This window comes from Anarrhichthys ocellatus, unplaced genomic scaffold, assembly GCF_004355925.1.
Source record: "Anarrhichthys ocellatus isolate YVR2014 unplaced genomic scaffold, GSC_Weel_1.0 scaffold28, whole genome shotgun sequence".
NCBI lineage: Eukaryota > Metazoa > Chordata > Actinopteri > Perciformes > Anarhichadidae > Anarrhichthys > Anarrhichthys ocellatus.
The window spans coordinates 1,079,040-1,092,821 of NW_022280058.1; the positions used below are offsets into that span (position 1 = coordinate 1,079,040).

Here is a 13,782-nt window from a genome sequence, read left to right on the forward strand (position 1 = left end):
CACACACACACACACACACACACACACACACACACACACACACACACACACACACACACACACACACACACACACACACACACACACACACACACACACACACACACACACACACACACACACACACACACACACACACACACACACACACACACACACGTTAATTTACTCTATAGATGCTGCAGATACAAACACAATCATATTTTTTGAGTACAACCTTTTACCTTCAGTGTGTGTGTGTGTTCCTCCGCTGTGTCCACCTGCCCACCTGATCCCTGCGACCGGCCGCTGGAGTGTGTCGGGCAGTCAGGAGGATCAACCCCGTGGGACTGATCATCTGTACGCGACGGCTCGGACGAAGCCGTCACCTGACCGGCGGGGGAGGCGGTCGGCCGGCCGGGAGGGGTCGACGGACGAGGAGAGAGGTCCGCTGGAGGGGAGAGGGCCCGGGTGGTCGGGCTGTGAGGGGGAGGCAGAGTGAGAGCCGGGGCAGAGGGAGAGGAGCTCAGAGGGAGGGCGGCACGGAGAGGGTGGGGGCTGAGTCCTAGTGATGGCAGCATGGGGCTGGACAGGAGCACAGAGGAGGGCAGGTGTGGGGGTGCTGGTGCCAGAGGAGGACTCAACAGGAGCTGGGACGGGACTCCGTGGCGCACGGGATTTAGATTTTCCACCGATCCGTCTGTGGGAGGACTCGTGGTGGGTTCGGAGAATTCCTTTGAATCTTTAGCAGGAAATCTCACAGGAGACTCCCCCGGAGCTTCGCTGCCGTTACATAACTGTACAGCGGTGCAGCTGCTAGAAGGCTCCTCGGGGGTTTCCTGTAGAGGGCAATCATAGGAGAGAGTCCTGATAATAGATTTCTGATCCTCGTGGACCAAACCGGGACAATCTGTTCGCTCTTCTGATGAAATGACAGAAGACTCTTTTGCTTGAAGTTCGTCTGAGGGTCCGGTAACATAATCACTCTCTTTGCCAGCAGGTCTGTTTGCAAAGTCGAAGTGAAGCTGTGTGTTGACGGGGTGGTCCATACTCAGAATAACAGTAGCTTGTTCTTTGTATTGATCGACACGATGAACCGCTGACACCGATTCTGTTGAGGTGGTGCGCGTCTGACACGCCGGGTGGAGGCTGTCAATCTGCTGCTCTCCGGGGATTTCTGTAATAACTCGTTGAGGTGTCTCCTCAGCCGAGCACTGGCTTGCCAATTTCTCTATCAGCTTGTATTCCATTGACACGTTCTGCAGATCTGCGGACTGTGCAGCAGCTCGCTTTGCTTCGGTGGGACGGGGCGAATTAGAGATGGTGGGCGTGAGGCTGAGCGGGAGCGGAGGAGGCATCGCCGGGTCACTGCTGCTGCTGCGGCGGCGGCGAGTGTCGGAGCGCCGGTTGCACCTGCGCGTGTTGTAGGACGGCGATGTGAAACGTTCAACCCCTGAATCCACAGCGACTTGGCGGAGCTTGCGCAGCTTCAGGGAGGCAAACTGGTCATCGGGGAGATGGAAATCTTGCGGAATGTCAAAGTTCACCAGGTTGTTGAACAGCGAGCCGGGGTACCGAGTCGGCAGAGGAAGCAGAGGTGTCGGGTCGGGTGGGGAGAAGGGCAAGAGGAGAGATCGCCAGCCTGCTGTGCCTGCTGCACCTGCAGGACGGAAAGTGAAAGAAAAATGAATTGGAGGGAATAGTTAGAGAGCTCTCTTTTATTTATATATTTATTCAGAATTATTCTACCTATTTCTGTTATCTCACACACAAGTATACAATGACAAGAGAGGGACAAAACAAGTCTTACTTCTTCTACTCATCTGTCTGGATCCGTTAGTCCCATTGTTGCTCTTCAGAAAGATGGGAAAGACCTTCTTCATGTGTCCGGAGGCGGAGCTAAGCGGAGCTGCATCAACTCCAGAGGAAGGCTGCGGGTCGTCCTGCACCGGGACAGCTTCTCCCGGAGAGATGCAGGGCTTTGGTCCATCGGGTCCACGGAGAGACGGGGAGGAGGAGACCTGGAGATCTCCTGAGGTTTGTCCCAGGCCTAGTTGTTGATGCGTGTCTAAACTAAGAGGGCCTCGTGGGGTCTGCGGTCTCCCTCTGCCCCTCCCTCTTCTCTTCCTCCGACCTCTTGCTGGACGAGCAGTGGCGACCGTCGGCGAAAAATGAGCATCCGTGCCGATTTGACCCGAAATCTCACTGGAGCTCCGACTGTTCAGCTCGGCAGATGTGTCGGCAGACTGCGATTCCATACGAGGACCGACGGACGTCGGTGAGGACAAACCTGCTGAAGTGTGTTCATCTGAACGCTCGTGGTCGTGTGCGCGCCTGTTCAGTCCTCTGCCCCGGCTCCTGCGACATCGTCCCATGCTCAGCTGGGAGAGTATGACGGCCTGCATGTCAGGCTGGCTCTGCGAAAGTGTCATCCGTCTAGTGGTTCGGATGTAGTACTCTGCTGGGAAAAGTAGTCCTTCTACTAAGGTACAGGAGTCCAGGAGACCAACACCTTTTACATCATGCTCTCCTCCAACCAGCTCACTGTTGTCTTCTTTTATTTCAGCTGTGTTAACGTGACTTATTTCACTTTCTATTTGATCTGCTGCCTTTGTTTCAGGATCTTTATTACTGCTGTCTTCACACAGCCTTCCATCCCTTTGCGCTCGGCTATTCTCACCTTCCTCTCCTCCCTCTGTCTCCAGTCTTGTTCCATTTTCGATGCCCTCTTGTTCCCTTTCTTCAGTGTGTTCAGCAGCGTTCCAACATGTGAGCTCGGTGTCTTTTCCCCTCAGTTCTTGTCGTCCTTGTTTCTCTTTTCCCTTGTCATCTCCTGTTTCCGTTTGTCCGCAAGTGTTCCAGCTTGTAAGCAGCAGAGACGGAGACTCAGAGTCGTTACAAGAAAACAGCTCCTCGCTCTCATTCGCAACCTCCGTTCCCTCTGTTTTGACTACGTCTTCACTTCCTTCTGCTCCAGCAGTCTCCATCCTTTCACTCTGCTCCCGTCGTTCCTCGCTGTTGTCGTCCGTGCTCCTGCTGGCCTCGGCGCTCCTCCTTTCCCAGCGCAGGCGGCTGCGTCGAGACCGGAGGCGCAGGGCAGTACTGGGTCTGTGACCTCCAGCTGCGTCATGGCCGGGATCGAGGGTCTCCAGGCAAGCAGCATCAGAGGGGAGCCGGAACCGGATCACCTGGCTCCTCCTGGAGGCACCACAATCTGCTGGAGCTGGTGAAACATGCACTGTTATAACAGGCAGAACATGATCTGCTACTCAGAGTAATTACAGTGTAATATCAACAACATTATATGATTATTTTTTAGGTCAGGCATGGAAGCTATTCATGTGTCAAAACTGCATAATACAGAGGAGGGAAAAACTGACATTAACATACGTTTACATCCAATAACAACTATATACTTATATCCGTATTGCACAAAGGGTTGAATGATCGTTTATTACATACATATATTCACAGCTACACCTTTGGGAAATATATTTTACAGCACATATTTCTATTAAACTGTCTCAGCAGTTATGCACTGTGGGACATATTTACTACCTGTTCTTTGCAGCTGATTAAGACTTACGTCCGGTGTGTCCCTGGCACGGAGCGACGCTTGGGTTCGTCCCATTGGTGGTGTTCGGTATCACTGGTGACGGGCTGAGACAGAAGCTGGATGTCACCTTCGGGTCTCTCTGGTCCTGGTCCTGCTGACTGATCCTGCTCCTCACATGTCTCCGCACTGCGTCCAGACGCTCAGCACGCTGTGAGCAGATCAAAGTGTGTGTATGTGTGTGTGTGTGTAAGACACAGATAATGTCTACACAGGGCTTACAGAAGTCAAAGAGTGACTCTCACCTGTAGTCTCTCCGCTGTCCTCAGGTATTCCCTTTGTAACAGTGCCAACTTCCTACGGAGCTGAGTGGGCACAATGTTAACATGTCAGCAGCAGTGGATTTAAAGGTTGATTGTGGCCCTCTGTTTCAACATATATGTATATATGTACAGCTTCATGTACAGTAGGGTTACCTTTTTCTTGTCATCACAGTGCAGTGTGGTCCTGAGCTGCTCCTCACAGGGCATTATATCTCCACTTTGTTCTCCATTGTGCTCACACGGCCTTAATCCAAAAACACACACGACTAAAAGTTAAATGGCGCGCGACTAATACGACAAAAGGTTGAACGTTAGCCGGTAATAACATGTTAGCTTAGCTACAAAGCTAACCGTTCGAACTTAGTAGACTTTACGCTCTTAGCTGAGAGAAACACACAGATATTAACCGTTAACGTTCAGAATCAACGGAGTTGACAGCAACGTTGCTCACACACAAACGCACCCGGTTCGTTGAAATGACAATTTGTCCACGTAACATTATAGCTGTATATTTGGGGCAGACTCACAGTGGCACCGCCGATGATGTGTCCATGGAAAGCTTGTTTTGATGTTCGATCAGGCGGTTATCGATTTAGTTTCAATTTCCCGCGACTGCCTCAAAACAGGCGAGAGCAGTAGAGCTCCGACGACTCGATCAGTCCAGTTTGCTCGATGAATGACTTGAAAGTGTAGTTTCGTATTCATGTCACTCCTGTATCACTTCCACGTATAAAACGTACATGGTTTAGAATCCCAAACATGTGGAAACTGCTTTTTATGATGGAGGATATGTGTCCTTCAAATTGACCCATTAAACTTGTTAACGCCACATTAGGTCACCAATGTCTGCCTCAAAGGCTAAATACTAACAAAAAATAAATCTGAAATGGTATTGTGTATGGATTTTCTTGAAGTAACACTTTTGAATCACATCACTAAGTGGACATTTTCATTTATGCTGTTTTATTTCTTTTTGGGAAGATGAGACCCATAGTCAACTAATTTCCCCTTGTGGGATGAATACAGTATCTGTCTGTCTGTCTATCTATCTATCTATCTATCTATCTATCTGTCTGTCTGTCTGTCTATCTAGTTATTAACATAATTGAATAACAATGTATTAACGAGTCAGTGAAATATTAGTCAAACTTTGCTTCTCTGCATGATCACAGGAAACCTTACAGACCAGATATTTATCATCATGTTTATCATCATTTATGTGTCTGACATGTTTGCAAATGACGTGTTCACGTTGCAAATGCCAAATAAAGTTTCAATATCTTTAAATGTGTGTAGATGGAAGCGTTAAATCCGCTTATGAAATCAAAACAATACAGTTTGGGTAGATCTTATTTAAACAAATGGCACAACTTTAATCAAAATTGCAACAATTATATTCATATTTTATTAGTTATAAAACCTGAATATGTCAGTGTCATTTATTCACAAAAAGAAAGAGTTTTCCATCAGTCTAAAGTAGCTACAGAGACATTTTTGCTGAAATGTGGGTGTTTGTCACGTGTGAGAAATGACAGAGACACTACCAGAAAACACAGAGCAAACTTATGCACATATAGCTAATTAACCACAATCATGAGTGATGTGTATGTAACCACAATTGCTGAAAACACTATCAGAAGCACTAATACAACTCCTGGAAGGTATAAATGACAAATTTTAATGCCAAAACTGTTTCTTCAATACATTGACAGAATTTGAAAAATATTTACATATATGCAAATACATAGGCAAATACATAGGCTCCTAATAAACAAGATGTAGACTAGAGTTTCAAACAGTCTGAAATGTGAAGTGGCTTGGGACTGGTTAAGATCAGACTATATGTTGTCTCATAAGTGCAAACCCTACTCATTTGGCACTCTTTGTAGGCTAAAACAGTTTGATAAACTGTTGTATTAGCATTCCGCTGGACTGTGAGGTATCTATACATCCATAAGCTACGATTTTTCTTTGCAGAAAATATAGTACAAAGACTGTTCATTACAAAACAGACCACAGTGGGAAATGTGGACGGTCACAAAAGATGTTCATGTATGCATGTATTCATTTTCTTCCTCTGACATCCTAAGCCGAGGTAGTGAGTGGTCTTTATTGTGGTCTGTTGCACACATTGGTGTACAAGACGTAAGTTTCTAGTTTGGTGTAACTGTCCTGCTCCTTAGACATCCACAGGTGAGGTACTTCATGGCGGTCATGCTGACGTGCATTAGAGGACCCAGGTTGAAGAGCATGTGGTAGAAGGCATGGACAGACAGGCCTCCGGTTTCATCAGCGTATTTCAGCGCTACGATGGGCGTGTACAAAGGGTTGGTCAGATTACGGAAACGCGGGCTGCTTGCTTCAATCACCTTCTTTGTGCACTGCAGAGAATTAAAGGATGGACAAAAAATCAACAATAAAAACGACAGGATTAATCCCAGATGGAGACGGACAGATGTGGCACAGTGAGGCTTAGGCTTAGACACAGAACCTACTTTGGCGATGTCATCAGGCGTTTGTCCCAGGGTCTCAAAGATGTCCACAGAAGAAGGAAGATAGACGTTCTTGAAGTAATGCACCGTATCAGCATCGGCTCCAGGGTACTCCTTCTGCGTCACGTCCTGAATCATCTTTGCCTCAAATTCAGTGTGCACCGGGCCCGGCTCGATCATTGACAACCTGAGGACAGAGAGAGAAAGAGAGAGAGAAATTGAAACAAATTGACTACGTTTTTCCCCCATTAGGCCCTTGAAATTAATTTGGGCACAAAGAATTTAAGGGTTTGCAACTGTACTGTGTGGGCTTAAAGACAGCGGTTGGTAAAAGATGTATAGTTTAAGATAATTTACCAAATAAAAATGCCCAATTTCTTTGTAGGTTATAGCTATAGAAGAGCGTTTCATGCTTCATCCAGCGCAATCATCGAGCTAAAACTAAAATGTGTCCGATACTTTTAATTTATGACCCCCTATACTGTAAATGCTAAGCTAATGACATCTCCATCAGCCTCAGCTCTACTTTGTGTTCAGTGCCTAATAGCAGATGCTAACATGCTATCTCAATGTTCCTATGTTACTGGTTTGTTATTGATGATGAAAAGAAGCATCGGTGGCACTCACGTGACATTAAACTTCAACAGCTGCACGGCCAAACACTCACAGAAGCCCTCCATGGCAAACTTGGAGGCTGCATACACGTCATTGAACACCACACCTTTAGAAACACAGCAGATGTTTAAATGTTCACTCTCAGACACACATGAACAGTTCAACAGACACGCTCTTCTTGTTCATTGTTTTGTAAAGACGCTCCATTATCCCGTCTGTCTGCTAACCTTGCAGTCCCATCACACTGCTGACCACGATGATGTGTCCCCCCTTCCTCCTCTTCATGTCAGGCATCACCTCCTTGATCATGCGGATCACCCCGAAGAAATTGGTCTCGAACACTTTCTTCATCTCCTCAATGGGGATGCTCTCTATCGGACCCACGAGGCCGATACCCGCGTTGTTGACTGGCGGGGAGAAGAAGAAGGGCGCAGAGAGGAAGCATTTGAAGTATTGAACATCACTTTGGGGCAGCATAGCAAACGCAACACGAGGAGGATGCATTTCACTCACTGAGGACGTCCACGTGTCGGTCTTTGATGCCGTTAATACACTGTTTGACGGACTCGTCGGTGCAGACGTCCAGCACAGCCAGAGACAGAGTTTTCCCGTACGTGTCCCCGGCTGCTTCCACCAGTTTATCTTTACGCTTCAGGTCACGCATCGTTGCTATCACTATGAACAGGTGGAACAAAGGGAGGGACAGAAGAGATTGTTCAAAACACATGTATTGTCTACTAGTAATATTTGTAGACCTCTTCATATAAACTAAGATGACATTTGTTTTAGGATGCTGAGGTGTTCATATTTTATTGTCCAGCACAATAATCAATAGGTACTGTATCCAGTTGGTTTAGAAAAGTATCGTATAGTATAGTTGTTCATAAGAATGAAATCTTGAATGTGATACAGCACCAACAGAGAAAAACATGGTGTTTGTGTTTTCTTTCTTTTTTGTTTGCTTATTTATTCATTCACTTTTCTACTTATTTATTTCTTGTTATATTTAATTACATATTTCCATTTAATATTGTATTATATTTTTATACATATTTTTATTTTACTTTTTATGGATGCATAGTGCACTTGTGATTTGTACTCATGCTTATTTTGATCTGCTACAACACCGCCATGAGAAATGACTATTGTCATCACTAAGTGAAAACCAATAAACACATTGTGGAAAGAAAAGAAAAAAGCAACAATTGAGCAAAAACGTGTTTTCCATCTCTATATTTTTCTTGCGTAAACACACTAAACTAAGGTGGTGAACAAGGTCAACATTGTCCCTGTTAAACATCAGCATGTTGACATTGTGCGGTGAGCTCATAGACCGACGCACTGCTGTGCTTTAGTACAGCTTCACAGAGCATGGCTCTGGACTCTTAGTCTTGTTTAAGTTATGTCTGTGAAAACATGAACGATAATAGAAAACGTTCAGATAAAACACACAAACTTGTTTTACTTCCGTGCCGTGACTTGTGGTGTTTCCGTTGGCAGCTTAGATGAAAAGAGAAGCACCTCCACGCCGACTTCAAACGGCAAAGATTTAAATGTTCCAATCCTAATTAGATTTTGGTAATGCCATTTCTCATCATTGCTGTTTGCCAATAGCCCTGTGTATAATTAATCTCTTTTTATTTGCATGAGCAGCTTCCAAGTGTGCGTTTGTGAATGGATGTAACGCTCCCTCAGCACCAGGCCTTCAGGCTGCTGCTGTAAAGAGGAATGTGATTCGTCAACCTGCCCAGGTGGGTGAGGTTACAAAAACAATGTATCACCGTCTGGAGAGTCAAACCGAGTTCATCGGCTGCATGCGAGGCCAGATATACGCAAGATACACAGGTAAACATCGTGTATGAGTGGACTCCAGTGTATACTACATGTTCCTGTGCAGCATCAGTGCATGTTCTGTCTGTGTGCGCACATGTGTGGAGAGTTTTTAGGAGATAATCTCCAGACTGAGTGATCTCGTCGTTGTGCATGATTCCTGTCATAGGAGTGAACGGAGAGAAGAGAAGGAAAGGTCATGAAGAGCTGGGAGAATATTGTCAGAGACGTGGGGTGATGGGAGAGAATGGAGGGTAAAGTACACACACACACACACACACACACACACACACACACACAAAGGAAAGTGTTCACACACATCCCTTTCCTGACTCCACTCGTGGGCTATTTTCTTTTTCCTGAGCTAACTTTCCGAACAACTGAACGCAGTAATAGCAAAGCTACTGCTAAAGATAGTCATTGTAGTAAAAATATAACCTTAATTAGCCTTAATATAGACGCGTTGCTCCAGTTTACATGTCAGCATTAGCGTCCTGCTGTGATGATGCACCTGCCTCCTCCAGGAATAACCCTCCCCAGCCTGTTATCCACAATGGAGCTCAGCGAGCAGAGCCATAAGTGGCCTAAGCCGTGCTGCAGCGGGGCTTTGGTTATTGTCTGGTATTACACGTTTCCAGAGAGTGTCTAAAGGTTAAGCTGGGATCAGGGACATGACTGTGTGTAGCAGGAGGGAGGCTGAGTGAGCTGGGAGCTTTTACTTGATCCAGATAATTTAATTTAACATTAACATGAAATGATGTCTACTTAAACAGGTTTTTTGTTATTTCTAAATGCATGGTAACAAGTTTTTTAAATTAATTTCCGGCATGAAAATCAATGAGATTTTTTCAATCAGATATTTTTGTGTGTCAGTTTTACATAATAATTGCATGGTAATGCAGTATAAGTGCAGATTGATTAGACAATTCTGCAGTCTTTACCTCACAACAATAATATAACACATAAATAAAGTTAAATACAGTATGAAAATGGAATGGAAACCAATAGATTCCTGGAACAATAGGAAAAAAACACACCGGAACTGACAAATTGAGTTAAAAATAAAAAGGAAAGAAGATAAAAAAAAAAAACCCGAAAAGATCTCAAAATGAAAAAAAGAATCCCGTATTCACCTGATATGGCTCCTGACTACATCCTTATTATTTAATAAATTTTAGGACACAGAAGTGTTATTATAATATACTGAAGGAATGCAATTTATATAAAGCAGTGTAATATCTTTATATTAAACATCAGACTTTGTACCTTAAATCTATTTGGCCAGAGGAGGATTTGGGGTTTGGTTGTAACAGATGAGCAGTGGGAAGAGCCTATTCAGTTTGGTTTAGAAATGGTCCGATGCTGCATTGTCTTAATTTCTCTGTTGTAAAACTTGACAAACTGTATTCCAATGTTCTTTCAATCTGTTTTCCAGACCGTAGTGACACAACCTGATCAAGTGATTGCAGTTTGTAGTCTAGAAACCTCCGTAACTCTATTAGCATCTATAGGTAGATTCTCCTAAACCAAACATAAAATCCACAACCTTCCAGTCTCACGCTATGGCTGCAGAGGTTATGCAGATTTAAAAACATATAGCTATACATAACTTTGATGTATGTAGGATGCAACTTTTCCTATGAAAATGATGTGAAAAGTATCTGATAACAACAATAAAAGCAAAAATAAGACACCTAGTGCTGTCAATATGATACAAACCTTTTTGGTAGGCTAAATATGATGGCCTCTACTATATGAAGTCCATAAATCATTTAGTTTTTGCATCTGAACCACAGAAAGTTGACTGTGACCTCTGACCTCCTTGTGGGGAGAGGAAGTACTGAAGCCTGAGGACTCAGGGTTCGGTACACAGCCTTCAATTTGCTCCATTTATCAATTCTCCAGTTCATTTTCTAGATAAATCACTTTCTACGAGCTCATTTTCTCTCTCGTGGTTCATATTTAGTTCTTTTTTTTCATTTAAAACGCCTCAAACAGCTTCTCAGTCAGCTTCAGATGGAGATCACTCCTCTGTAGAAACAGTGGCTTTAATCTACATAATCATGTGGACTAATATGTCCTATGTGCACTGCGCTCATGATGTAAGCATCTTACATGTGTAAACAGTGCAGAGGAAGAAGAGGAGTGATAGTGACAGAGAGTTTATTATAGGTTATAACATTTTATTAGAAATGTATTATTTTATTAAACAATGTATTTGTTTATTATATAACAATTTTTCTTATTAAATTATGCTCTCTCTCTCTCTCTCTCTCTCTCTCTCTCTCTCTCTCTCTCACACACACACACACACACACACAGTGCACCTACCGTGATAGCGCTTCTGCTCATCCTTGGCCAGCATCACGGCCATCCTCAGGCCGATGCCGGAGGAGCAGCCGGTGATCAGCACCACTTTCTGCCCGGGACTCGCCATGGCTGCTGCTGCCTCTCTGCTTCGCTGTCACACTGGGCTACTGTTTTACCAGCAGACCAGCAGCTCTGCGGGATGAGAGCCGCCGTAAGAGGATAAGAGAGACAGAGAGAGTCACATGTAGTGCAACATGAGTGAGATTATCTTTCCTGTGGGAGTCAAGTCCAACTTCTTTATTTTATTACATGATGGGAAAATTTACACGACATTGTCTCAAACTTGATAAACCTTCTGACTGTCTGTGGTGTGTTTCTTCTGACCAACAGTGTGAAGAACTAGTTGCTAAACACCAATTTGAAATGCTATCAATATGTAAAAGCCAGCCTCCACTCGGCAAAGATATTTGGCGCCCCCTAGTGGTCAATATGAAGACTCTTCAAATCGGTCTATTGCAACTCTAAGAATGGAAAGACTTCTTCTCTTATCTAAAGACAAAACAAATCGGGCTCCATTATACGTGATGATGCCTGAATTTTTCTTTTTTTGCTTATTATTGGCAGAGTTAGTGAAAAGTTGTAATTATGACCAGTATATTACACACAGGTACTCTTGCACACACACACGAACACAAGAGGGTAGCTGCCAGTCAAACGTATAAGACAACATACCTTAAGCAGGAGGAAGGGCGTTTGGAAATATGCCTGGAATCTATATTCTTCTTCTTCTTCTTCTTCTTCTTCTTCTTCTTCTTCAAAAGGTAACTGCCTGCAAGCACTTTACATCTGTTACCAAAACAGCACTGTTACCAAAACACGAACCTCTAATTGCACATTACATTTACAGTATCTTTGTCTTCAAACATGTAATCTACATTTCACCACCTGTAGAATGCACCAAGTGTTTCTCCGCAGCACCTTCACAAAAACATGCTTCTGTTCTTTAGTTAGAGGGAAAGCTCTCGTGCTTTTGGTCTCACCTTCACAAATAGACGACACTTTTTACAAAATACTGCTGCAAGTAGTCCCAATAATTATTTGTTAATTAATTACAATTCATGAATTAATTATTATTATTAAGTATTATATATTTCTTTACTGTGAGGTGAACTAAAAACCTTAATCCAGCTTTCTCCTTTATGTGCACATACTGTATAATAGCGTGTCAGTTATCAATACACAATTCAAAAGGGCCAAGACTGTTTTTACAGTTTTTGGCACATTTTCTATTTTCTTTCATTTTAGACAATCCTTTCAAGAAACTGATTACATACTGTCACGATCAGGCTTTGCCCTGTGTGTTCTGTGTCTTTGTTTCTTTCTGTAGCTCCTCACTCTCCTAATCAGTTCATTTAGTGCACCTGCCAGTCACACTCACCTCATCAGCTCATTACTCTCACCTGCTCACTCTGCCTCCTTCACTATTTAAACCCCTGCCGCACACACACACACACACACTGCCAGATCATTGTTTGTTTTCCTACCTACCCGCCCGGTTTGCTCGTCCTGTTCCCGGGTTTCCAGTCTGCCTGTTCTGCCTTTTCCTGCCGGATTTCCCCCCTCGTCTTTTGTCTTGTCCCTGGATTCCCTGTTTGTTTTTGGTGATCATTAAAACCTTTTTTCACTACAGCTGACTGTCTGCGTTTGAGTCCTCACCATGCCCCGTGACAACATACATGTGCTTAATTTGCTCCAATATCCTGTACATTTTGGTCCTGAGTCACCTGCTCATATGTCCGTCCACTAGTGATCTAAATACTAAAGTATAATAAGGTATAGTCTTCTCAGACGGTACAGACTAATGTAAAGCGGAGGCTGAAGCAGAGCAGGAGAGACCTGAGGCTGGTATTCATGTGTGCATGTGTGTGCATGCACTGAGCTCCCATCCTGTCAGCCTCTTTCACCCTATAAACGTCTCCCTATAAACTCATAAAACGTTTCTGATACCTCCCAATGAGCTGCTGCTTTCTTTTGACTTTTCCACATCAGAGTGAAAGTATGACAACCTCTTTATGTAGAAGGCAGGAAGCACATTTGGTTGTTTTTTTCTTGTTTTTGTGTGTTGTGCCTATAGCAAGAATATGGCGTTTGTGTGTTTTAAAGAGAGTGGGCAAAGACAGACAGGCACTGGAATTTGGAATTTTCTATTATTTGGGCAGCACCGTTGTCCTGTCTCAGCATGCTTTGTGTGTGTGTGTGTGTGTGTGTGTGTGTGTGTGTGTGTGCCTGCTTGTAGAGAGTTATAGATCAGAACATTTAATTTCTTTGTTCATATGGATGTTTTGTATTTGTTTCTAGAGAGAAACTTTGCTGACAGGTTCATATTCGAACATTGACGATTTTTTTGAACATGTGCACGAGCATGTATCTGTGTGTGCCAGCGTTATAATGTGTAGCCTATGTGCAGGTGCGCACGTGCGTGCGAGAGACATATAGATAGAGACAAAAAAACAAAGTCCCTTAAATCACTCAGACAATAGGCAAATAATGACGCGCGAAAACTATGTTTCTGCACAGCTCCGCGTGCCCCAACCAGGGGAGGGAGGGGTCATCCCGGAGGAGAGAGAGAGAGAGAGAGAGAGAGAGAGAGAGAGAGAGAGAGAGAGAGAGAGAGAGAAGA

The 13,782-nt window shown here is 44.1% G+C and overlaps 2 protein-coding genes across 3 annotated transcripts in view; both read right to left on the reverse strand.

Annotated features, from left to right (window-relative positions):
* Positions 1-4,424, reverse strand: part of palb2 (partner and localizer of BRCA2) — a 7,412-nt gene extending 2,988 nt beyond the window's left edge. The window contains exons 1-6 of one of the 2 annotated variants that reach the window (XM_031863167.1): positions 4,383-4,424; positions 4,009-4,099; positions 3,838-3,897; positions 3,566-3,743; positions 1,790-3,202; positions 225-1,639 (exon numbers count right to left, since the gene is read on the reverse strand). In XM_031863167.1, the coding sequence (XP_031719027.1) occupies positions 225-1,639; positions 1,790-3,202; positions 3,566-3,743; positions 3,838-3,897; positions 4,009-4,099; positions 4,383-4,408 (3,183 nt within the window). In that variant the 5' untranslated portion in view covers positions 4,409-4,424. Of the gene's footprint in view, positions 1-224; positions 1,640-1,789; positions 3,203-3,565; positions 3,744-3,837; positions 3,898-4,008; positions 4,100-4,306 lie in introns of both variants that reach the window. The other variant, XM_031863168.1, reaches the window with a different exon arrangement.
* Positions 4,425-5,323: 899 nt separating this feature from the next.
* On the reverse strand, positions 5,324-11,874 carry LOC116392088 (retinol dehydrogenase 8). Its single transcript, XM_031863238.1, has 7 exons — positions 11,835-11,874; positions 11,124-11,294; positions 7,476-7,637; positions 7,190-7,369; positions 6,975-7,068; positions 6,351-6,534; positions 5,324-6,236 (listed from the first exon to the last, which is right to left on the reverse strand). Exons 2-7 carry the CDS (start codon positions 11,227-11,229, stop codon positions 6,009-6,011), a joined length of 954 nt encoding a protein of 317 aa, XP_031719098.1. The 5' UTR covers positions 11,230-11,294; positions 11,835-11,874; the 3' UTR covers positions 5,324-6,008.
* Positions 11,875-13,782: the final 1,908 nt, after the last annotated feature.

Excerpts from the sequence above, each read along its gene's own strand:
- LOC116392088 (XM_031863238.1), bottom strand. The coding sequence starts at position 11,229 with ATGGCGAGTCCCGGGCAGAAAGTGGTGCTGATCACCGGCTGCTCCTCC. Across the intron at positions 7,638-11,123 it reads TGAGCAGAAGCGCTATCACG|TGATAGCAACGATGCGTGAC; the intron begins GTAGGTGCACTG and ends ACCTGTTCATAG. Across the intron at positions 6,535-6,974 it reads CTGTTGAAGTTTAATGTCAC|GTTGTCAATGATCGAGCCGG; the intron begins GTGAGTGCCACC and ends CTCTGTCCTCAG.